The sequence below is a fragment of the Onychostruthus taczanowskii genome, unplaced genomic scaffold (genome assembly GCF_017590055.1).
Source record: "Onychostruthus taczanowskii isolate IOZ18803 unplaced genomic scaffold, ASM1759005v1 scaffold2, whole genome shotgun sequence".
Lineage (NCBI taxonomy): Eukaryota > Metazoa > Chordata > Aves > Passeriformes > Passeridae > Onychostruthus > Onychostruthus taczanowskii.
The window spans coordinates 28,670,275-28,695,974 of record NW_024499239.1 but is presented as its reverse complement, the minus strand read 5'-3'; the positions used below and the strand labels follow the sequence as shown (position 1 = coordinate 28,695,974).

At 53.6% G+C, this 25,700-nt stretch overlaps 1 protein-coding gene across 1 annotated transcript in view; it reads left to right on the top strand.

Moving 5' to 3' along the window:
- ZNF638 (zinc finger protein 638) overlaps positions 1-25,700 on the top strand; it is a 54,810-nt gene that overhangs the window by 2,820 nt on the left and 26,290 nt on the right. Inside the window, exons 2-5 of the mRNA XM_041403137.1 lie at positions 13,429-15,055; positions 22,078-22,139; positions 23,802-23,840; positions 25,297-25,367. Coding sequence (XP_041259071.1) covers positions 13,429-15,055; positions 22,078-22,139; positions 23,802-23,840; positions 25,297-25,367 — 1,799 coding nt within the window. The remainder of the gene's footprint in view (positions 1-13,428; positions 15,056-22,077; positions 22,140-23,801; positions 23,841-25,296; positions 25,368-25,700) is intronic.

Here is a 25,700-nt window from a genome sequence, read left to right as displayed (position 1 = left end):
CTCCGGGCTAGGATTTTTGGGGTGCAGGGAGCAGTTTTGGGGTCTCTGTGCCCTGGGGGATCCCCTGGACGCTCCGTGGGGGCAGTTTTGGGGTGCAGGGAGCAGTTTTGGGGTTTCCATGTCCTGGGGGATCCCCAGACGCTCCGTGGGGGCGGTTTTGGGGTGCAGGGAGCAGTTTTGGGGTCCCGACGCTCCGTGGGCAGTTTTGGGGTGCAGGGAGCAGTTTTGGGGTCTCCTGGGGGATCCCCTGGAGGCTCCAGGTGTAGTTTTGGGGTTTCCATGTCCTGGGGGATCCCCAGACGCTCCGTGGGGGCAGTTTTGGGGTGCAGGGAACAGTTTTGGGGTCTCCTGGGGGATCCCCTGGAGGCTCCAGGTGCAGTTTTGGGGTTTCCATGTCCTGGGGGATCCCCAGACGCTCCGTGGGGGCAGTTTTGGGGTGCAGGGAGCAGTTTTGGGGTCCCGACGCTCCGTGGGCAGTTTTGGGGTGCAGGGAGCAGTTTTGGGGTCTCCTGGGGGATCCCCTGGAGGGTCCATGTGCAGTTTTGGGGTGCAGGGAGCAGTTTTGGGGTCCCGACGCCCCGTGTGCAGTTTTGGGGTCACCCAGGGGTGCTGCTGGCACGGGGCCACCCCGAGCTTTTGGGGTTTGTCCCCTGGCCAGTTTGGGGTGGGATGTCCCCAGTGTCCCCAGCTGGAGGGGGACAATTCCCTCTGGAGCCTGGGGACAAAGGGGGCGCTGGATGGGGGGGGCAGCGTCCCCAGACTTGTCCCCAAGGCCAGCGCACGAGTGTCACCAAGTGTCCCCAGGAGCTATTCCTGTCCCCGTGTCCTCAGCGGGTGCTAATCCCGGGTCACTCCCAAAAACACGACAAAGTGTCCCCAGCGAGCAGGAGGTGACAATCCCCGGCCTCATGTCACCGTCATCGGCTCGGGCCACCCAGAACGCGACACCTCGGGGACAAGTGACCTCCCCCGGGGTGGCTGCTGGCTCCTTGTATGGCTGGGGACAGAGGTGTCACCAGACGGGACAAAAATAGCGCGGGCAAGGCTGAGGGGACGAGGGGGTGGCACCTCGGGGGTAGGGGACACTCCGGGGGGCTGCGGTGGCCCTGGGGGTGGCACGGGATGTCCTCCTTGGGGACAGATGTCCCGTGGGGTGGGGGTGTCCCAAATGCAGGCGGGATTCGTGGGGTGGGAGGGGACAGGAGGGGACAGGAGGGGACAGGAGAGCCCCGCAAGGTCACCGAGGGCCACCGCGCTAGGCCGGGAATGTCACCGACACGCGGGCACGCGGCCGGCGGTGACAGGAATGTCACACAGCGGCTGGGCTGGCACCGCACGTGGGCCCGGCCGGGGGACAGCGACAGCGGCTGGCTGTCCCCAACAGCGACACGGGGATGGCTGTGCCCTGTCCCCAACAGCGACACGGGGATGGCTGTGCCCTGTCCCCAACAGCGACACGGGGCTGGCTGTGCCCTGTCCCCAGCAGTGACACGGGGCTGGCTGTCCCCTGTCCCCAGCAGTGACACGGGGCTGGCTGTCCCCTGTCCCCAACACTGACACGGGGCTGGCTGTCCCCTGTCCTGTCCCCAGCAGTGACACGGGGCTGGCTGTCCACTGTCCTGTCCCCAGCAGTGACACGGGGCTGGCTGTCCCCTGTCCCCAGCAGTGACAGGGGATGGCTGTCCCCAACACGGACACGGCGCTGGCTGTCCCCTGTCCTGTCCCCAGCAGTGACACGGGGCTGGCTGTCCCCTGTCCCCAGCAGTGACAGGGGATGGCTGTCCCCGCTCTGTCCCCGGCAGTGACACGGGGCTGGCTGTCCCCTGTCCCCAGCAGTGACACGGCGCTGGCTGTCCCCTGTCCTGTCCCCAGCAGTGACACGGGGCTGGCTGTCCCCTGTCCTGTCCCCAGCAGTGACACGGGGCTGGCTGTCCCCACTCTGTCCCCAGCAGTGACACGGGGCTGGCTGTCCCCTGTCCTGTCCCCAGCAGTGACACGGCGCTGGCTGTCCCCTGTCCCCAGCAGTGACACGGGGCTGGCTGTCCCCTGTCCCCAGCAGTGACACAGGGCTGGCTGTCCCCTGTCCTGTCCCCAGCAGTGACACGGGGCTGGCTGTCCCCTGTCCCCAGCAGTGACACGGCGCTGGCTGTCCCCNNNCCCCCCCCTGTCCGCGGCAGTGACACGGGGCTGGCTGTCCCGTGCCCTGTCCCCAGCAGTGACACGGCGCTGGCTGTCCCCTGTCCCCAGCAGGGACACGGGGCTGGCTGTCCCCTGTCCCCAGCAGTGACAGGGGATGGCTGTCCCCAACACGGACACGGCGCTGGCTGTCCCCTGTCCTGTCCCCAGCAGTGACAGGGGATGGCTGTCCCCGCTCTGTCCCCGGCAGCGACACGGGGCTGGCTGTCCCCTGTCCTGTCCCCGGCAGCGACACGGGGATGGTTGTCCCCTGTCCTGTCCCCAGCAGTGACAGGGGATGGCTGTCCCCGCTCTGTCCCCGGCAGCGACACGGGGCTGGCTGTCCCCTGTCCTGTCCCCGGCAGCGACACGGGGATGGTTGTCCCCTGTCCTGTCCCCAGCAGTGACAGGGGATGGCTGTCCCCGCTCTGTCCCCGGCAGCGACACGGGGCTGGCTGTCCCCTGTCCTGTCCCCGGCAGCGACACGGGGATGGTTGTCCCCTGTCCTGTCCCCAGCAGTGACAGGGGATGGCTGTCCCCGCTCTGTCCCCGGCAGCGACACGGGGCTGGCTGTCCCCTGTCCTGTCCCCGGCAGCGACACGGGGATGGTTGTCCCCTGTCCTGTCCCCAGCAGTGACAGGGGATGGCTGTCCCCGCTCTGTCCCCGGCAGCGACACGGGGCTGGCTGTCCCCTGTCCTGTCCCCGGCAGCGACACGGGGATGGTTGTCCCCTGTCCTGTCCCCAGCAGTGACAGGGGATGGCTGTCCCCGCTCTGTCCCCGGCAGCGACACGGGGCTGGCTGTCCCCTGTCCTGTCCCCGGCAGCGACACGGGGATGGTTGTCCCCTGTCCTGTCCCCAGCAGTGACAGGGGATGGCTGTCCCCGCTCTGTCCCCGGCAGCGACACGGGGCTGGCTGTCCCCTGTCCTGTCCCCGGCAGCGACACGGGGATGGTTGTCCCCTGTCCTGTCCCCAGCAGTGACAGGGGATGGCTGTCCCCGCTCTGTCCCCGGCAGCGACACGGGGCTGGCTGTCCCCTGTCCTGTCCCCGGCAGCGACACGGGGATGGTTGTCCCCTGTCCTGTCCCCAGCAGTGACAGGGGATGGCTGTCCCCGCTCTGTCCCCGGCAGCGACACGGGGCTGGCTGTCCCCTGTCCTGTCCCCGGCAGCGACACGGGGATGGTTGTCCCCTGTCCTGTCCCCAGCAGTGACAGGGGATGGCTGTCCCCGCTCTGTCCCCGGCAGCGACACGGGGCTGGCTGTCCCCTGTCCTGTCCCCGGCAGCGACACGGGGATGGTTGTCCCCTGTCCTGTCCCCAGCAGTGACAGGGGATGGCTGTCCCCGCTCTGTCCCCGGCAGCGACACGGGGCTGGCTGTCCCCTGTCCTGTCCCCGGCAGCGACACGGGGATGGTTGTCCCCTGTCCTGTCCCCAGCAGTGACAGGGGATGGCTGTCCCCGCTCTGTCCCCGGCAGCGACACGGGGCTGGCTGTCCCCTGTCCTGTCCCCGGCAGCGACACGGGGATGGTTGTCCCCTGTCCTGTCCCCAGCAGTGACAGGGGATGGCTGTCCCCGCTCTGTCCCCGGCAGCGACACGGGGCTGGCTGTCCCCTGTCCTGTCCCCGGCAGCGACACGGGGATGGTTGTCCCCTGTCCTGTCCCCAGCAGTGACAGGGGATGGCTGTCCCCGCTCTGTCCCCGGCAGCGACACGGGGCTGGCTGTCCCCTGTCCTGTCCCCGGCAGCGACACGGGGATGGTTGTCCCCTGTCCTGTCCCCAGCAGTGACAGGGGATGGCTGTCCCCGCTCTGTCCCCGGCAGCGACACGGGGCTGGCTGTCCCCTGTCCTGTCCCCAGCAGTGACAGGGGATGGCTGTCCCCGCTCTGTCCCCGGCAGTGACACGGGGCTGGCGGTACCCTGTCCTGTCCCCAGCAGTGACCCGGGGCTGGCTGTCCCCTGTCCCCCGCAGTGACAGGGGATGGCTGTCCCCGCTCTGTCCCCGGCAGCGACACGGGGCTGGCTGTCCCCTGTCCTGTCCCCAGCAGTGACACGGCGCTGGCTGTCCCCGCTCTGTCCCCGCCCCGGCGCCGCTGTCGCGCAGCGCTGTCCCCCCGGGGCTGGTGGCCCCATCTGCTGTCACACCTTGGGGACAGCGCTGAGAGCGCAGCGACCCCGGGGGCCGGCCCGGAGCCACCTGACGAGCTAATGACTTAATGAGTTAATGACTTAATGAGCTAATGACTTAATGAGTTAATGACTTAATTGGGGCCAGCAGCTGCCCAGAGCCCCCAGCGCCACCATTACCCCGAGGCCACCGCATGTCCCCAAGTGCCACCACCCCGGGCAGCTGCGGCAGGGCTGGCAAGCTTTTCCAGGAGGAGAATTCCCAATGTCCCAGCTGAACCCTTCCCGCGGTCCCCTGTCCCCAAATCCCACAGATCCCCTTCTGTCCCCTCCCAGCTCCCTCAGCTTTTCCTGCTGCTCCCACATCCCAAAAATCCCCTCATTTCTGCCTGCATCCCAAAAATATTCCCCTCACCCCCCCCAAAATCCGTGTGGGATTTTGGGTGAGTTTAGGGCCCAGCAGGTTTGGGATTTGCTCACATTTCCAGCTTGGCTTTATTTATTAATTTATTTTGGATTTATTGTGACACCCCCCAGCACATCCAGGATGAGTAAAAGCAATTTAGGATTTCTCAAAACCCCTAAAAGAGCGGAATTCCTCGTGCCCATCCTTTAATTTCAATATTTACCCTAATTCCTTCAATTATTTAATTTAAATTCCTTAATTTCCTTCATTTCCTTAAAGTGATCAGAAGCAATCCCCCTGATTTTGGGGCTCACCCCAAAAGCTGCTTTGGGTTCACCACGGATTTTCCCTCCCAAATCCTTTTCATCAGGAAGGATCCTCAGGCTGGAATTGGTAAAACAGCCCCAAATCCACAGAATTCAGCTGGGAATTTGATGTAGGAATTCAGGGATTCTTCTTATTTTTGGGAAAATCCAGCTCCAGGGAGTCACTTTGCCTGGATTGGGGTGTGGGAACCCAAAATTCAGCTGGAGGTGTCTGCCAGGCTTCCAGCAGCCCCAAATCCCCTCAGAATTCCCTGGAAATGGGGCGGGATGGGGCAGGGCTGGTGCCATCCCTGCTGTGGGATTTGGGGAATTTTAAGGGAATAATGGCAGCTTGCAAGAGGTTTTCTTTGGGTTCCAAAGGTGTTTTTGTGGGACATGAGCCTGGATTTGGGGACGGTGACTCGTTATGTCCTGAGGGACCCATTGGAAAATCCAGGGATTCCTGCTGCTGCTCCAAAGGAAATCCCACTGATTTGGGGTGGGAGGGACCGTAAATCCCAACAATTCCATCCCATCCATGGCAGGGACAATTCCCACTATCCTGGCTGCAGCCAACCTCACCTTGGACACTTCCAGGGGCTGGGAATTCTCTGGGAATTCTATTCCAGCCAGGAATTCCTTGCCAAGATCCCAGCCCAATCTCCCCTTTGCCAGTGGCAGCCATTCCCTCTGTCCTGTCCCTCTGTCCCTTGTCCCCAGTCCCTCTGCAGCTCTCCTGGAGCCCCTTCAGGGACTCTGAGCATTCCCTGGATTTCTCCCTTCTCCAGGGGAACATTCCCAGTTCTCCCAGCCAGGCTCCAGAATCCTGGAATTGGTTTGGAAGGGGCTTTAAATCCCAACAATTCCACCCCATCCATGAGCAGGGACACCTCCCACCATCCCAGGTTGCTCCAATCCCTTTCCAACGTGACCTTGGACATTCCAAGGGTGGATAATTCATCCCAAGAATCCTCATGGATGCCAGCGCCTCAGACGCCTCATGGTTTTCCCTGGAATTGCTGGGGAAATTGTCTCTCCATAGGGCCCAGGACACCTCGAAGAGAAATTTGGAATAAATCCACGCGGCTGGAGGAGCATTCCTGACGCTCCCACTGCTCCTGAGGGAAGCTGAGGTGCAAACCCCACCTGAGGCTTGCTCTATTTAGGGCCAATTTTAACCCAAACCAACAATTCCCAACAGCCAGATCCCATTTTTAAAATGTAAAAATGCTGAATTTATGCATTTAAAGGCCAGAGCAAGGATGAAATGAAGGCTCTAAGTGTTAATTGACGAGCAAGGGAACAAAACAGCTGCCGGTCCCTCACGGATGGGCCGGGCTGGGCAGCAGGGCGGGTAGGGCTGTGTTACACACAGCAACGCAACGAGGGGGGCAACAAAGAACAGGCTCGATAACTGACAGCAGAACACTCTGCGAGAATTACAGAAATAACCGCAGAAGCGCCAAAAATGGCAATAACGCCATTATAAACAAACACCGAACCCTTCGGACACCAGCGCCGCTCTGAGGCGGCGCGCGCCGCCGCCGTCCTTTTATAGCAGGGCGGCTCCCAGCATGCCCCGCGGCGGCTGTGGGGGGGCCGGCTCCCCCTTTTGCACACGGCGCGCACGCGCGGTTCCCCTTTCCCTCCCTCCCTACTCGCGAAGCCCGCGCTGCCTCCGCGCACGCGCAGAGCGCCCGGCGCGCCGTGTCCTTCCGCCCGCCGCTCCCGGGGCTCTCCCCGCCGCTTTTAGGGGCTGCCTGCCGCTTTTAGGGGCTTTCTGCCGCTTTTAGGGGCTTCTTCCCGGCTCGTCCCGGCGGCGGGGGACGCGGGGAGAGCGGCGGCTGCGCGCCGGCGGAGGTAGGAGGCGAGCGGCGGCCGCCCCCCCCTCAGCGGTGAGGGCTGAGGGGAACGCGCGTAATGGCGGCTGTGGGGGGGGGGGGTGGGGGAGCCGCGGTAAGGGGGGGGGGGGGGGGGGGGGGGGAGGCGGCTGAGGGGCCCTCATGAGGAGCTTCGGGCTGTGGGTGTTTGTTGTTTTTTTTTTTTTTTTTTTTTACCCTTTCCTCTTTATTCTTTTATTTTTTGGTCCCTTTGTCGTTAATCTTTTATCCTTTCTCTTTCGGCACGCGGATAAAGCCGCCCCGTAGCCACCGACCTGCAGCGCAGCCGCAGCCCCGCAAGGGATTCGCCACATTTTGTACCCGGCACGGATTTAAATCTGGTTTTTAGGCATTTCAGTCTCGGGTTTAAGAGGTTTGAAGCGAGGGAAACGCTGCCCTGGTCCTCTCTCCATTCCCCTGCACATCAAACAACACTCAAATCCTTAATTTAATCCTTACTCTGGCTTTAAATACACAAATTCAGCATTTTTACGTTAAAACAATGGAATATAGATGTTGGGAGTTGTGGGTTTGGGTTAAAATTGGCCCTAAATAGAGCAATAGCAGCCTCAGGTTGGGTTTGCACCTCAGAACCTGGACGTGACCTCAGGCACCTCCTCGCGGTTTTGATATTAAAAACGCGGATTTCCCCCTTTTTTCTGTTTTGAAACAGGAATAATTGAGCAGAATTGGGCAAAATACCCGAAGAAAAACTACCTTTACGGAAGGCCAAGTGCTGTAGCTCAGTAGCATCACGTGGTTTGCAGGAACTTCCTCATTTGGGGGATTTAACCTTTTTTAAAATGCGATTTAGGCACAGGGGTATCTTTAGTGTTATTTCAAACCAGAAAGGTAATGCGGATTGTTGTTTTAATTTTTTAAAAATCTCTTTTTATAGGGTAATTTCTAAGAGTATTTACATAAAACTTAATAGGTTTTTCTGACTCAGAACCCAAACCAGCCCTGCAAAAATCTAATTCCAGCCCAGAACTGATGTTTAAATGGTGTTGGTTTGGGTTTTTTTGCTCCGTTCTCTGCTGTGGGATCCTTCCCTGGGCATCTAAAACCTTCAGTCAGCTGCTGGGAGGATCAGAGAGGGTGGATCTGACATGAGCTCATGATTTTCTTTGGGATAAGACATTCCCCAAGGAAAAGGAGTATCCTGAATTTCATTTTTAATTTCTTTTCCCCATTTAAATCTTCCCCTGGGGTGCGGGGATGGAAGGGACCAGCCCAGCCTCTTCCCCAGATTCTGTTGAAATTTAGGATATTTATCCAAGGGTGGGGTTTTCCAAAGGCTTCCAAAACCTGTATTCCTTCTTTTCCTTTCTGAATTTGGGATTTGCGTTGATTTCTCTGCTAGACAAGGAGCTGGTCTGGGTGTTTCCCTTTTATCTTTCTCTCTTGAAGGTAAATAAAACCTATTTTCCTACTTCCTTGCCATCAGTTAAATATTCTGCGTGGAATTTGGGCTTTTTTGGGGAATTTTAGGCATGAATGTTGGTGATGGTGTCAGGGGCCTGTTGCTGGTGTTTATATTGATTTATCAAACTTCGTGCTGCTCTGGAAGTGGAATTTGAGGAAGATTCCTGGTAGTAAAATGCCCGTTTTTGGTCCTGTTTCAGGAATTCCTGGCTGAAAGGCTTGTCCTGATTTTTTATTTTTTTTTATTTTGGTGTGTCTGGTTTCAGCTCCAAAGGCTGGGATGGGTCAGAATTTTGGGAATAGTCCAGTAGATTCCCACAGCTGGTGTTGATCTGCTTGGGTAGGGATGGAATTAACATTTGCTGGGAGTTTTGTTTGGGATTTGGGAGCTGAGTTTGGCTTTCCCTGGGCTGGCAATGAGCCTGGAGTGGCTGAAGGCATATTCCATACCTGCAAAGTGTCCTTTTCCATAGGAAAACTGGGATGGAGGAGTGGGAAAATGGGAGTTTGGCTTCCAGGTTTGCACAGAGTGGGAGGAATAACTTTGCTTGGGGTTTGGGTCCCTTTTTTCCACATGGTTTTATCTCATCCCAGGAGTTTTCTTATCCAAGTGCTTCCTTTCCCATCCTGGTCCTTTTTAAGGATCTGCTTCCTTCAGGCTTCACAATTCCAGCTCAGCCTTTACTGTTCTCTTTTCCCTGGGAAATCCAAATTTCCAGGCTGGGATTTGTCCTCTTCCCGTTATCCAGGTGCTCCAGGACCATTCCCATTCTGCCTTCCTCTTCCTCCTCATCCTGCAGGATACATCCCAATCCCTTGTGTGTCCTGGTATGGCTGGAACATTCCCAGTGATCCTGGCTCTTGGAATTCCAAATCCACTGATCCCAGTTGAGATCCTGCTGGATCTGGAGCTGGTAACCAGAATGTCCCCAGGGAGGATTTTGCCTGGAGCTGCTTTCACCTCTCAAATCCTGGGAATTTTTTGCCTGAGGGCAGGTGATTCTGCTGGAATGCCGGACCACCTGGATCTGTCGTGCTCTGCTGGATTTGGGCCATGCAGGAGGAGCTGGAAGATCCCAGGATGGAGGGATAATACAGATGGACACCATGGATAACCCGGAAAATCCAGGAGCCTGCTGGAACTGGGATGTCCCCTCGAGGTGGGGTTGTGCGGGCACAGGGAAGTCTGGAGGTGACAATCCCAGAGATCCACCCAGAGGGTGGTGAAGTGCCCAGAGCCATCCAGGATCACAGGAAAGAATTCCCAGATGCAGAAAAAGGGCTTGGGAATGCCTTGCCCAAGTCCTGACCTTGATGAGGGAACATCTGCGCTGCTCTGGATGAGGAATTCTCCAGAGGGAAGGACCATGGCACCCTCTGGATGCCATTGTGGTGTTGGGCAGCACAGGAAGGAGGAGGAAAATCCAGGTTCTTCCAAAACATTCCAAGGTTTTGCCATCAAACAAAAGACGAGCTGGGAATCTCCAAAGGAGACCCAGGTCTTGGGACTGGACACAGTGAGATCCATGGGGATGTGGTCAGTTCTGGAAGAGCTCTTGGAAAGGCACAGCAGCTTCCCAGGCATGGCTCTGGTTCCAGCTTTGTTTATCTGCTCTGGAGTTAGCACAGAGCCAGAAATTTCCATGCTATTTATAGGGACAAATCAGGAAATTCTCCTTTTGGAATTTCCTTTTGGATGAACCTTCTTTGGAGCAGGAGAAATCTGCTTCTGCCTTCTCCTGAGGCTCCAGAGGGACCTTGTGGCTCTCCACAGCTCCCTGACAGGGAGGGGGATTTGGGATCTGATCCCAGGGAGTTACAGGATGAGAGGGAATGGCCTCAGGCTGTGCCAGGGGAGGCTCAGGGGGAACATCAGCAGGAATTTCCTCATGGAAAGGGTGCTCAGGCCTTGGAAGTGCCCAAGGAGGTTTGGAGTGCCCATCCCTGGAGGTGTCCAAGTGTCCCATCCCTGGATGTGGCACTCAGTGCCGAGGTGGGCATCGGGCACGGCTTGGACTGGATGGTCCCAAAGGTGTTTTCCAGCTGGAATAATCCCAGGATTCTGTGCTGGTTGAGGTTCCTTGCCCTTTTCCTCCATGCAGGAATTCTTGCTCCAGATCTGTCCCTTCTTGCAGTGGAGCCTTGTGCAGGTGCTGCAAACACCAGGGAGAGCTTAAAATCCAGAACTTTCGATTTCTCCATCTGCATTGGGAAGCCTGGAAAAATGGAGGCGGGAAGTTGAGGGGAAAGCAAGGAAGGCATCGTTCGGCTTTTGTGTGGTGCTCTGAAGTTCTGGGATTGCCGTTCCCAGAGATCAGCTGGGAATGTTCTCCTGGAGAAGGGAAAGCTCCAGGGAGAGCTGAGAGCCTAAGGGAGAGCTGGAGAGGGACTTGGAACATGAGGGATGGAGGGACAGGACCCAGGGAATGGCTTCAAATTGGAAAAGTAGAGATTGCAGTGGGATCTTGGCAAGGAATTCTGGGCTGGGAGAGTGGGCAGGAATTCCCAGATTTGCTGTGGCTGCCCCTGGATCCCTGGCAGTGTCCAAGGCCAGGGTGGACGCTGGGGCTTGGAGCACCCTGGGATGGTGGAAGTGTCCCTGATCTGGGGGTGGGATTGGATGGGATTTAAGCTCTTTTCCCATCCAAACCATTCCATGATTCCACCTGATTTCCGTTCAGTGTCGCCGCAGCCCCGGCTCGGAGCTCGGTCCCTGCTGTGGTGTCCCTGTCCCAGCAGTGGCGCTTCCGAGACTCCGACGCTTTACAAACAAAGCTGCCTGGAAGAGGAAGGTGAGGCTCTCCCTGATATCTCCAGACCATTGTTTACTCCATCTTGGCATTTCCTTAGAAGCATTTCCAGCATTTCCTTTGGAAAGGTCACTCGGGAGCTCCTTGTCCGCAGCCCTTCCTAGAATCCTGGACTGGTTTGAGTGGGAAGGGACCTCAGATCCCATCCAGTGCTACCCCTTGCCATGGATGGGGACATTTTCCATAAACCAGGTTGCTCCAAGTCTTTCCCAGCCTGGATCCCATCCCTGGCCAGGCAAACGAGCTGAGGTTTGCAGAGGTGAGTTTTTACTCCCGATCCTGCTGTAGGAACTGCCCTGCTCCCAGGTGTCCATGTGAGATGCAGCACCTGGAAATACCTGGAGAGGTAAAAACTCATCCTATGGGAATTCTGGTTTTTTATCTCCTTTGGGAGATTCCTGATCTGTGGAATTAAGGTTGGTGGTGTTTCAGATTTGCTCCGCTGATCCATTTGAGGTTGTCCTGGTGATGGCTTTGACAGTGTTCCTTCTCCAAGTGCTTCCCACAGGGATGGGCTCAGAAGGAATTTTTGTCCTGCAGTGCTGGGAATTCTGGAGAAAACACACACAGAAAGGCAGGAGGTGGCTCGGGGAATGTTGATTCACATTAGTTTGGAAACCCTCTGGAGCAAACTTTGCTTCACATGCAGCTCCTGTTGAAATCTAATTTAATTTATGGAAGGAGGAGGAATATTGGGTGAGATGGCTGGAATTTTGGGAATGCGGGCTGGTGGGAATCTGGTTATTGTTTGCTTGGAGAGGATTAATAGGATTCATGTTTCTCCTGAGCCTGAACAATATGTACTCGCTTCAAGTTAAATAATTCCTCAAAAAAACTCACAGCCAGATGGGAACAAACTCCGGGAATTACGCTGGAAAATCCTCCTCTCCTGCACCTGTGTTCAGTCACTCCCTGTAAGGTTTATTACTTGAGCTGTGATCTCAGTGTGAACCTCTGCTCGTGGAAAAACTTCCAGCTGGAGTCAACTTCCACGAGCTTGGAAAACAAAACCCCGTGACGACGTCGGCATTGGCGAGACGAGAACCTCGGCGCTGCAGGAACTCTGCACGGACCTTCAGGAACGGCTGGGAAAACTCCTGGAAAACCTGCAAGAAGAGTCCAGTTCCAGGAGACAACAAATGGACAAGGGGGGAAATGAGGAATTCCCGGGTTTGGAGTTCTCCTGGTTTGGGCTGGGACGGGGTTGGGAGTTTTTGCAGCTGCCGCTCTGGCCGTGCCGCGTTTGGGGTTGGGATCAGGGACGGAGCTGGGAACACGCTGATGTTGTGGCTGCTGCTTTGTCCTCTCCCTGAATGCAGAATTCCCAATATCCTCGCTCGGTCCTCGAGGAGCTGCACAAGGACTTTGCCGCTCTTTGATGTTTCACTGGTCTCGGTCTCCATCCCTGATCTGCTTGGACGGGGCTTGGAGCACCCTGGGATAATGGGAGGTGTGGAATAGGATGGGCTTTAAGGTCCCTTCCAGCCCCAAGCCCTGTGTGATTCTTTTTCCAGAGCTCTGTGGTGTTTTATTTTCCTCTCCCTGTATTTGTACCTTCTTTTCCCACCTCACAGCACTGAATTCTCAGTGATTTCACCCAAACCAAGCCCCGCTTCCATTGACCACGGTGCTTTTTGTGTGGAGATTTTTCTGTTGTCGTTGTTCCTGTACAATTTTACTCCTCTCTGTTTCAAACCCTTTCCATTTAAGCTCTTGGAGAGATCGGATATTTTCTACCCACAGAATTCCAGCCTCGTCCCACCCTGTGAATTCTTGCAGGGTTTGCTCTTCACCCATGAGAGCGCTCATGGGAGTGTCCTCCTGGAAACGGCTCCGGCTTCGGCTCGGCTCCACCCAGTTGGAAGTGGTTGGAGTTCTCCATCTAAATGGTTCTACTTCCAACTCATCCCTCGTCACCCTTCCAGCAGGGGGGTTTCACGCTTTGCCTTACTGCTCCTAAAGTTATTAATTGTAATTAAACACAAACTCTGTTGTCACAAAGAAATGAAATGCCAGGTGTTAAGCGATGCTGTTGCAAGTGTCGCCACCAGTTGTGTTCCCTGTGACATCCAATCTGTTGGGTTAAGCTTGTTAATCACCTGTTTAATTGATTAATCAGCTGTTCTCTATATTTAAGATTTAAACAGTGAAAGAAAAACGGGTTTTTTTGTGAATTTTGAGTGCTTTAAACTGTGGTGCAAATCCCGCTTCTGTGCCTCGGGTTGCTTTTCTCCCCGTCCTAGAAGCCGCTGTGAGCAGATGCCAAAGATGACCCATCTAATCCTTGTCTTTTAACTTGCAGCTTTGTGTTGTTCTTGGAAAGTTTCGCACCACTTGTGAATTCCCTGAACCTTGGCCTTGCCAGCCCCCTTGTGTTGGGCCCTCCTCCTTTTCAGCTTGCCCAAATTAAGACCCACTTGGCTCTCCAGCACTTGGCTGCCAGCGGCGGGCGGGCACCTCCCCACGCTGGCGCCCGCCAGGCATTGCTGAAAGACGCAATGTTTAGCCCCAGAGGAACCTTGCCCCCGAGGCCCAGAGGACCCAACCCGTCGGGCAGCAAACCCCCGGGAGGTTTTGGGGCCGGAGGCGCGGCGGGGCCGCCCAGGAAAGCCGCACCCGCGACGCCCCAAGGAGCGCCGCAGAGATTCTCGGGGCAGGACGCGCTGCAGTGGACGGGTTCACAGAGGATCAACGTCCGCGTCACGCTGCACAGGGCCGATCCCAGGAAAGTCAAGGAGAAGACCGGCCTGCACCAGGAGCAGAAGGGAGACCCGCGCGCCACTCGCTGGGATGGCGGCCCCTGCCCCACCGGCACCGCCGGGCCAAAGCCGCCCGGCCCGGCGCCGGTCTTGGAGCAGAACTCCAACCCCCAGAACCGCTACACGCCCGAAAGCGCCTCCAGCATTTTAGCGAGCTTCGGGCTGTCCAACGAAGACCTGGAGGAGCTGAGCCGCTACCCCGATGACCAGCTGACGCCCGAGAACATGCCGCGGATCCTGCGGGAGATCCGCATCCGGAAGATGGGCCACGCCGTGTCCGGGCTGCACGCTCCGAGCCGGGGGGAGGAGCCGGTGGGCGAGAGCGGCGGCGCCACCGTCAAGAGCAAAGTGATCGACTACGGCCACGCCAGCAAGTACGGCTACACCGAGGACCCGCTGGAGATCCGCACCTACAACCCCGAGGCGCTGCCAGAGGAGCCGCTGGAAGCGCGCGTCTACAATCCCGAAAGCTCGAGCGCGGAGATCCGGGAAGAATTCCAGCGGGAGCAGAGCGTGCCGGTGGCCGTCCCGCCGCCCAGCGTGCCGTGCAACCCCGTGTTCCCGGCCGAAGACCTCATCAAGCTGCCGGCTTTCCCAACTGACTCCTCTCCCACTCCATCGTTTTTCCCGGCCGAGCCGCCGGCCAAGGTGCCGGTGCTGTGCGGCAGCGCGCCCGCCGCGCTGCCGGTGGTGAAGCCGGTGTCCCAGCCGCCCATGCCGCCGGTGCTGCCGCCCATTCTGCCGGCGCTGCTGCCCACGCCGCTGCCGCAGCCCATGCTCCCCCCGGTGATGCCGCCGCTGGTCCAGCCGCCCGTGTCCCAGCACGTGTTGCCGCCCTTGACGCCGCCGCCCTTCTCGGCCGGGCTCTTGGCCGCCATCAGCCAACACGAGCAGAAGCAGCGCGACGCCGGCAGCGCCCACCCCGGGCCCAGCACTGCCGGCGGGACCTCGGCGGGACACAAACCCTACCACAAACCCTTCCACCCGCCGGCGCAGGAGCCCATCAAATCCCCGTTCGGGGTGGTGAAGGCGTCCTGGCTGCCCGTGTTCCCGGACCAGAAGAGCAAACGCCTGCCCACCCCGTCCATGATGAACGACTACTATGCCACGTCGCCGCGAATATTCCCACATTTGTGTTCTCTGTGTAACCTTGAATGCACTCATATGAAGGTGAGTGGCTTTCCCAGATTATTCCCTAAGCGTGTGTACTCGGCACCTTTTCCTGCAGCTGGTTGTTTTTCCTGGGAATTCCATGCATTGGGATGCTGGTCGCCAAGTTTGAGTGTTGGGAATGGTGCTAGAAATGATTGTAACGGCATGTTCTGCTCCCAGTTGCATTTCAGAGTTGCTTTACGTGTTGATTTTTATTATTTTTTTTAGTATTGAAGTGTTTTTTGACTTTGCAGCGGGTTTCAAACAACAAAACAAACCTCAAGCAGCGGAGTGAAATATTAATGTTGTGTGTGGGGGACTCAAATCATGTCTGGGGGCGGGTGAGATGTCTGTGTGTTCATTCCCCCCCTCCTCCTCCTCCTCCAAACTCTGCCTGAAAACAAAAGAGCCCATTTAGAACCCGAAATTTCATCTTCCAAATCTGCTCTGTGTGACAACGCTGAATATTCCAGAGGCTGGCTCGGGGCGACGCGGAAAATGCGTCCATTCATCCTGCCAGCTTTCAGCCTTGAAGGAAATCACAGTTTCAGCTTTGAAGGAAAAAACAAAGGGAGAAAATGGTGGCTGTTGGGAGATAAAAAATGTTTTGGAAGCTGTGGGTTTCTCTGGGAAAGCCTGAGGTTTGATCTGTCAGAAATGTGGGAGAATGTGATATAAAAAAACCTGAGTAATTAATTAATTAATAATTATTTAATATATTTGAATTGCAAAGTGTGGAGAGGCTGTGGGGGAGGGATTTCTGTAATTTGGCAAAATCCTGGAGATTTTAGGCTCTGTTTGCTGTGAATTAAAAATCTGGCTGAAAATGGGAATGGCTTTGTTAGGGAAAAACAAACAGAAATTCCCAAACCCTTTTTCCCAGGAAGCGCTGAGGGCCAGGGCGGTGGGCAGCTGGAAATGGGAAGAGAAGGATGATTTTTTGAAAAATGGGTAAATTGAACAGGAAAATGAAAATAGGGGCATGTTAACAAAGGGGAGAAACAGTTTGGGAAAAGGAAATTCATTTAGATGGGAATTCTTCTCTTGTTTAAGGAGGGAAATGTTGTCACTAAAAATCTGTTGGCAGATCAGCTCTGGCTGAGGGTTTTGGGGTGGATTAAAGGTTGTGCAGTCTTGTCCTGGTGGCACTGGGGTGGGATGTGTTCCCAGGAATCCTGATCCTACTGTAGCTTCCCAAATCTGCTCCCTGTCCTTTAGCTCTGGCCCGGATTCCCTTCCCTTGGGAAGGGTTTGGTGTTTGTCTCCCAGGGACACAGGAGACCTCCCAGGACCGGCCCTGGTGCAGAGGAACCCACAAGAGTTTGGGAATTTTATCCCAAAAATAAAACTGATGAAGAAATGTCCAGCTGGTGTATCCATGAGTTGCAGAGTTCGAAGAATTCCTCTCAATTCCAGCTCTGCAGTTCAGCAAATCTGGTCGGTTTTGGGTGGTTGGAGATGACCTGGACATTCAAGATTTGTCTTCCCAGCCATTCCCTGTCCCGTTCTGGGAGAGCTGGATGGGACCTCAGGTTGGAAGAGCCACTGGATCCGGTGATTCCCAAGGACTTGAGACATTTGATGCTGTCCCAGGTGGCATGGCTGTCCCCAGCCTGGAGAAAGGGATTTCATGGATGGTGGCTCTTGGAGTTGTCACCAGCTTCATGCCCAGGTGGGACCAGCCACCCCAGGATTGGGATCAGCACTGCTCAACATCTCCGTCGGTGACAAGGACACCGGGATTGGTCACCCTTGGCATGGTGAAGGTGACACCATGCTCTGCACTGGGATCACACCTGGAGGGATTTTCCGCAACATTCTGGAGAAGTTGGACCATCCCAACCTCGTGAGGCTCAGCGAGGGCAGGAGCTCCTGGGGCAGGACAATCCCGGCACAGATCCAGTCTTCCAGGTGGGAAGAGACTGATTGGAGCAGCCCTCGGAGAAGGACTTGGGGTGTTGTGGATGGGAAGCTCCAAATGTCCCAGACAGATCCCTGTGCCCTGGGCAGCGGGAAAGGTGGGAGTTCTGCCCAGCTGAGACCCCGCCTGCAGAGCTGCCTCCAGCTTTGGGGCAACGTCAGGAGGACCTGGAGCTGCTGGAGCAAATCCAGAGGAGGCCATGGAGATGCTCTGCAGCCAGCTGGGAGAGCTGGGAATGTTCTCCTGGAGAAGGGAAAAATCCAGGGGAATCTCAGAGTCCCTGAAGGGGCTCCAGGAGAGCTGCAGAATGTGCACTTGGAGAAGGGAAAAATCCAGGGGAATCTCAGAGTCCCTGAAGGGGCTCCAGGAGAGCTGCAGAGGGACTGGGGACAAGGCCTGCAGGGACAGCACACAGGGAATGGCTCCCACTGGCAAAGGGCAGATTGGGCTGGGATCTTGGCAAGGAATTCCTGGCTGGGAGGGTGGGCAGGGGCTGGGCTGGAATTCCCAGAGCAGCTGTGGATCCCTGGCAGTGCCCAAGGCCAGGTTGGATGGACTTGGATCCACCTGGGATTGGGGAAGGTGCCCCTGCCGTGGCAGGAGTGGGAATAGGTTTTAAGGTCCTTCCGACCCAAACCATTCCATGATTCTGGGATAACAGGAACCGGCATTGGATGATGATGAAGGTGCTCAGCAATGAAAACCTTCTCTGTCCCATGTCTGAAGATCCTGAAAACAAAATTCCAGCAATGGGTTCCGAGTTCAGACTGTTGGTGCTGAGCTCCATTTTTCCATGGTTTTTCCGTGGATTTTTAAAATCCGCTCTTGGATTAACTCGTTTTGGATCCAGCCATGCTGCATTGCCCATGGGAAGAGAATTCCTGCCACTGGAATATGAAACCCAGAGGTTCCCACCTGGATGTGGGATATTCATCCCAACATCGTCCCTCCAGCTTGGCTCTGCCAAAACTCTGGAAACAGAATTTTCCTTGGGAAAAAATCCCTCCTAGATGTCATTTTTACAGATTTCTGTTACATTTTAAGGTTTTGGGTTTTTTTTTTGGTCTAAAAGCAACAAGTTTTTGTATTTCCCACCTGCATCCAGAGTTTTTTGTGGAAAACGGATAATTTTCAACTTTGAAGCAGGCAGGTCCAAAATATTGGGAATTTGTGGAAAAAAATGGTGGAAATTTGTGGAGGTGTCAGTGGTGGGGTTGGGGCAGCACCAGAATTTAACAGATTTGGCCTCATTTTGATCTCAGGCAGGAAGGGATGTGGTGAGAGGTTGGACTCTGATCCTGAGGAATGTTCCTGTGGGATCCTCAGGGACCAAGGTGGATTTTGGGGCATTAAAATCAGAATTTGAGGCAAAAATCAATGTTTAGGCCAGGTATTCCCAAAAATCTTTGTGTCCTGGGTGATTTTTTAGGACAAAATTCCCAATTCTGCTCTGGGACAGGCGGAGTCTGACCCCGCTGCTGTTCCCTTTCAATTCTGATTTCCCAAATCCTCAAAATCTCGAAGGATTTTATGGATGTTCCATGGAGCAGCTTCATTTTCCACTTGGAATTGCATTCTGTGGGAATAACAAAGCTGGATTTGTGGGATTCCTCCTCCAAACGCTTCACGTTTTGGATGGAGCAGATTTCTTGGAATAGCAACGATTCCTTCATCCTCGGTCCCATCACGTCTGGAATGAAGTGGATTTGAAACATTCCCAGCACAAGGGATGGGATTTATCCTTATTTTTATCCACTTTTGTTCCCCAAATCCGTTCAAAGTTGGGGGTGACGCCTCCTTGGACCTCGAATCTGTGAAATCCTTGGGATTTTCAGTTTTCCTGAAGATTTGCACTCGGAATTCCTTTATTGGACACTTTGCTCCGCCACCTTCTGCTTCCAGGATTTCTTGGTGGTGATCCGTGAGTGAGAGGAGGTTGGGGTGGAATTAGGGAAGGTGGGAATGGAGGAGTTCAGATGGAATTTTTCTTCTCACCAAGATTTATGGGAAGAGATCCTATAATTTTAGGGAAAGGATTTCTCTGGATCCCAGGAAAAATCGTGGCTGCTCCATCCCTGGAATGTCCAAATCCAGATGGGGCTTGGAGCAACCTGGGATAATGGGGTCATCTTTAGGTTCCCTTCCAACCCAGCCATTCCATGATAATTCCATGGGCAGTGGATTATTCCCACTGGCAAAGGGGAGATTGGACTGGGATCTTGGCAAGGAATTCCTGGCTGGGAGGGTGGGCAGGGGCTGGGCTGGAATTCCCAGAGCAGCTGTGGATCCCTGGCAGTGCCCAAGGCCAGGTTGGATGGATTTGGATCCACCTGGGATTGGGGAAGGTGTCCCTGCCGTGGCAGGAGTTGGGATGGGTTTTAAGGTCCTTCCGACCTAAACCATTCCATGATTCTGGGATAACAGGAACCGGCATTGGATGATGATGAAGGTGCTCAGCAATGAAAACCTTCTCTGTCCCATGTCTGAAGATCCTGAAAACAAAATTCCAACAATGGGTTCCGAGTTCAGACTGTTGGTGCTGAGCTCCATTTTTCCATGGTTTTTCCGTGGATTTTTAAAATCTGCTCTTGGATTGACTCGTTTTGGATCCAACCATGCTGCATTGCCCATGGGAAGAGAATTCCTGCCACTGGAATATGAAACCCAGAGGTTCCCACCTGGATGTGGGATATTCATCCCAACATCGTCCCTCCAGCTTGGCTCTGCCAAAACTCTGGAAACAGAATTTTCCTTGGGAAAAAATCCCTCCTAGATGTCATTTTTACAGATTTCTGTTACATTTTAAGGTTTTGGGTTTTTTTTTTGGTCTAAAAGCAACAAGTTTTTGTATTTCCCACCTGCATCCAGAGTTTTTTATGGAAAACTGATAATTTTCAACTTTGAAGCAAGCAGGTCCAAAATATTGGGAATTTGTGGAAAAAAATGGTGGAAATTTGTGGAGGTGTCAGTGATGGGGTTGGGGCAGCACCAGAATATAACAGATTTGGCCTCATTTTGATCTCAGGCAGGAAGGGATGTGGTGAGAGGTTGGACTCTGATCCTGAGGAATGTTCCTGTGGGATCCTCAGGGACCAAGGTGGATTTTGGGGCATTAAAATCAGAATTTGAGGCAAAAATCAATGTTTAGGCCAGGTATTCCCAAAAATCTTTGTGTCCTGGGTGTTTTTTTAGGACAAAATTCCCAGTTCTGCTCTGGGATAGGCGGAGTCTGACCCCGCTGCTGTTCCCTTTCAATTCTGATTTCCCAAATCCTCAAAATCTCGAAGGATTTTATGGATGTTCCATGGAGCAGCTTCATTTTCCACTTGGAATTGCATTCTGTGGGAATAACAAAGCGGGATTTGTGGGATTCCTCCTCCAAACGCTTCACGTTTTGGATGGAGCAGATTTCTTGGAATAGCAACGATTCCTTCATCCTCAGTCCCATCACGTCTGGAATGAAGTGGATTTGAAACATTCCCAGCACAAGGGATGGGATTTATCCTTATTTTTATCCACTTTTGTTCCCCAAATCCGTTCAAAGTTGGGGGTGACGCCTCCTTGGACCTCGAATCTGTGAAATCCTTGGGATTTTCAGTTTTCCTGAAGATTTGCACTCGGAATTCCTTTATTGGACACTTTGCTCCGCCACCTTCTGCTTCCAGGATTTCTTGGTGGTGATCCGTGAGTGAGAGGAGGTTGGGGTGGAATTAGGGAAGGTGGGAATGGAGGAGTTCAGATGGAATTTTTCTTCTCACCAAGATTTATGGGAAGAGATCCTATAATTTTAGGGAAAGGATTTCTCTGGATCCCAGGAAAAATCGTGGCTGCTCCATCCCTGGAATGTCCAAATCCAGATGGGGCTTGGAGCAACCTGGGATAATGGGGTCATCTTTAGGTTCCCTTCCAACCCAGCCATTCCATGATAATTCCATGGGCAGTGGATTATTCCCAAAGAGTGGGAAGCACCAGGAACGAGACAAAAAGGAGGAAAATCCATAAATCCAGAGGGCTTTGGCTGGTGAGGACCTGGCAAGGAGAAGAAGATTCCCAAAAGTCTTGCATCAGCAGCTGGAGGGATTTGGGAGCCAAAACCTCTCCTTGGCACCATGGATTTGGAATTCTGGGAGTCAAATTCCCTTTTTGTTCCCACCGAGTTTTCCTTGAGGAACAGCTTTGGTTCATCCTGGTGAAATTGAAGCCTGGAAAAATCCGGATCTTTGGGAATGGGATTGCTTAGGGATTGCCTGGAATTTGGGAAAACCTGCTTGGAATGCTGAAATTGCTGCTTTATCCACGTGGGAATTATTCCATCATCCTGACTCTTCAGATCCATTATTTTATATTAATTATTCCGTGTTTGATTGGAATTTGTGATCTAAGAGCAGCTGGAAGTTGATTTTTTTTTCCCAGGGATATTTAATAATTATCATTGCTGATGTTCCACCTTGAAGAATTCCAGAGTTTTCCAAGGAAATCCCTTCTCTGTAGAAAACTGCCTCCTTTTTTTCCCAGCTCCCTGTCAATATTCCCAGTTAAACCCAAGTTTAGGTATTTTTATATGGAATGAAATCCTGTTTTTATCAGATTTTTTAAACTATAAAGGAGCGTGAAAAACATCCCGAGGCTCTGGAATGACCTTTGAGCTGTGACATGATGGGAACTGAACATTCCCAGAGCTCCAGGCACGGAAATTCCGTGCTGGGAATGAGGTTGGATGTGGAGATGCCACATTTTGAGGGAGCTGGAATTGTTCATGGATGTGACAGCAAACCATGGATTTATTCCCTTTCATTCCAATTTTTTTGGAGCAGCCTCTGGTGATCCACGTGCTGCTGCCGTCCCCGGCGTGGGGGTGGGTTAATTGAAGAATTAATCGATTTAATGAAGTGATTGAATTAATTAATGTAATCAATTGATTGAATTAATCAATTTAATTGAGGCTCTCGTTCTGGAGCAGTGATAATCAGCTTTTAACCTCCTGCCTGAATTCCATGGAAATTTGACTTTTCCGAGGTAAAAATGGGCTGGGAAGTGAAAAACCAGCTCCAAGGGATTGGGATGGTCTCGGGGTTTTCCACCCTGATCCCACTTTTCCCAATGTTCTTTTTTCCCCCAGGATTGGATCCTGCACCAGAACAACCCCGCCCACCTTGAGAGCTGCCGCAGGCTGCGCCAACAGTAAGGGATCCGCTGGGGATCCATCTGGGATCCACTGGGGATCTGCTGGGAATCCATTGGGGATCTACCAGGGAATCCATTGGGAACCCACTGGGGATCTGCTGGGAATCCATTGGGGATCTACCAGGGAATCCATTGGGAACCCACTGGGGAATCCATTGGGGATCCACCGGGGAATCCATTGGGGATCCACTGGGGATCTGCTGGGAATCCATTGGGAACCCACTGGGGAATCCATTGGGGATCTGCTGGGAATCCATTGGGAACCCACTGGGGAATCCATTGGGGACCCACTGGGGAATCCCTTGGGGATCCACTGGGGATCTGCTGGGAATCCATTGGGAACCCACTGGGGAATCCATTGGGGATCCACCGGGGATCTGCTGGGAATCCATTGGGAACCCACTGGGGCATCCATTGGGGATCTGCTGGGAATCCATTGGGAACCCACTGGGGCATCCATTGGGGATCTGCTGGGAATCCATTGGGAACCCACTGGGGCATCCATTGGGGATCTGCTGGGAATCCATTGGGAACCCACTGGGGCATCCATTGGGGATCTGCTGGGAATCCATTGGGAACCCACTGGGGCATCCATTGGGGATCTGCTGGGAATCCATTGGGAACCCACTGGGGCATCCATTGGGGATCTGCTGGGAATCCATTGGGAACCCACTGGGGCATCCATTGGGGATCTGCTGGGAATCCATTGGGAACCCACTGGGGAATCCATTGGGGATCTGCTGGGAATCCGTTGGGGACCCACTGGGGAATCTATTGGGGATCCACGGGGATTCCGCTGGGAATCATGGAATTCTGGAGAGGGACCTTAAATCCCAACAGTTCCACCCCATCCATGGGCTGGGACACCTGCCACAATCCCAGGTGGATCCAGGTCCATCCCAGCCTGGCCTTGGACACTGCCAGGGATCCAAGGGCTGGGAATTCCTGGGATTTCCTGGGAATTCCAGCCCAGCCAGGGATTCCTTGCCAAGATCCCAGCCCAATCTCCCCTTTGCCAGTGGGAGCCATTCCCTGTGTGCTGTCCCTGCAGGCCTTGTCCCAAACTCCAGCTCTCCTGGAGCCCCTTCAGGGACTCTGAGCATTCCCTGGAATTTCCCTTCTCCAGGAGAACATTCCCAGCTCTCCCAGCCTGGCTCCAGAGCAGAATCCTGGAATTGTGTTGGGAATGACCCTAAATCCCACCCATTCCCACCTTCCCCTATCCCAGGTTGCTCCAAGCCCTGTCCAGCCTGGCCTTGGACACTTCAGCATTTCCCTGGATTCTCCCCCCATCCCAAGAAATGTTTTGGGATTTTAAACACCCATTGGGATCCAGTCCTGAATCACCCCAAAAATCACAGCTCCCCTTTGGAATCCCTCAGAGTTTTCCCTGGAATTTTCCCCTCTCCAGGTGAACATTCCCAGTTCTCCCAGAGCCAGGGAGCTCCAAAATCCTGGAATGGTTTGGGGTGGGAAGAACCTGGAATCCCATCCAGGGACATTCCCACCATCCCAATTCCCATCCAACCTCACTTGGACAAACAGAAATCAACGTTTGGTGCTTTTGAGGTCCCAAATGGGAATACTTATCCAGAAAAATCCCTTTTTTTTAGGGAATTTTGGCTTTTCCACTGACACTTTTCCCTTTGTCATCAACAGATATCCCGAGTGGAATCCTGAGGCTCACTCCTCCAGCAGGTACCTTGTGATTTTCATTCCTTCCCCAAATTGCTCATTAATTAATTAATTAATTTTAACCATTTCTTGCCTGATTTGCCCTCTCCAACCCCTCTCTGCAAGGTCACATTTTTATTATAAAATTTCAGGGCCTTTTTATAGGATTTTGTCCCAAATTCCATAGAATTCCAAGCTGGTTTTTGGTTGGAGGTACCTTAAATTCCACATATTTTTATCCATTTTTCCCAGTTTTTCTATTTTTCCTGTTTTTTTTCGAGTTTTTTCCAGTTTTTCCCATTTTTCCAGTTTATCTAGTTTAGTCCAGTTTAGCCCATTTTTCCCCAGTTTCTCCATTTTTCCACTTTTATTCAATTTTATGTCTTTTATTCCCATTTGATCCCATTTAATCCAGTATTTCCATTTTTCCAAATTTCCTCAATTTTTCTCTATTTTTTCCAGTTTTTTCTAGATTTTTCCAGTTTACTCCAGATTAGTCCAGTTTGGTAGTTTTGTCCATTTTTCCATTTTTTCCAGTTTAGTCCTGTTTCATCCAGTTTTATCCCTTTTTTTCCAGTTTCATCCATTTAAGTCCATTTTTCCCCTCATTTTCCCCCCATTTTTTTCCATTTTTTTTCTATTATTTTTCCTTTTTTTCCCATTTTTAAATTTTTTCCCTTTTTTCCATGTTTTCATTTTTTCTTTTTTTATTCCATTTTTAAATTTTTTTTTCCCCATTTTCTTCCAGTTTTATCCCTTTCACTCCAGTTTGATCCCTTTAAGTCCCATTCAATCTTTTTTTCCCGTTTTTTCCAGTTTTATCCATTTTTTCCAGTTTTATCCAATTTACTCCAGTTTTGCCCAGTGTTTTCCCATTTTTACCCAGTTCTTTCTCACTTCTTCCTTTCCCCATAAATCCCACATCTCCCTTTTCCCAAACTCCTTTTCCCCACAAATCTCTCTTTTTCCACAAATCTCCCTTTTCCCATCTCCTTTTTCCCAAACTCCCTTTTCCCACAAATTCCACATCTCCCTTTTCCCAAACTCCTTTTTCCCACAAATCTCCCTTTTTCCCACAAATCTCCCTTTTTCCCACAAATCTCCCTTTTCCCCACAAATCTCCTTTTCCCAAACTCCTTTTCCCCACAAATCTCCCTTTCCCCAAACTCCCTTTTCCCACCAATCTCCCATCTCCCTTTTCCCCAACTCCCTCTTTCCCCACAAATCTCCTTTTCCCAAATCTCCCTTTTCCCACCAATCTCCCTTTTCCCAAACTCCCTTTTCCCAAAAATCCCACATCTCCCTTTTCCCAAACTCCCTTTCCCCACAAATCTCCCATCTCCCTTTTCCCCAACTCCCTTTCCCCAAACTCCCTCTTTCCCCACCAATCCCCATCTCCCTCCCCCAATCCCAACTCTCCTTTCTCATCCCGCCTTTCCCAACCCCGTTACTATTCCCACCCATCCCACCCATCCGCCCTCCCCAGGGGCAGCCCCCGGCCGCGGAGATCGCCCGGCGCCGAGCGCGCCCGCCGCTCCAGCCGCTCCGAAGGTCACTGCCGCCCGCCCGCCGAGGGAGCTTTGGGAATGCTGCGGCGTTCCCAAAGCTTGCCTCGCCCGAATTTTGGGAATTCCATGGGATTCATGATGGTTTTGTGATCCCCGATCAGAATTTTGGGAATTCTCACTGGAATTCCCAAAGTTTTCTTCACCCCCAATGGGAATTCTGGTAATTCGATGGGATTCATGACGGTTTTTTGATCCCTGATCAGAATTTTGGGAATGCTGCGGCGTTCCCAAAGTTTTCCTCGCCCGAATTTTGGGAATTCGCTGGGATTCATGATGGTTTTTTGATCCGTGATCAGAATTTTGGGAATGGTCAATG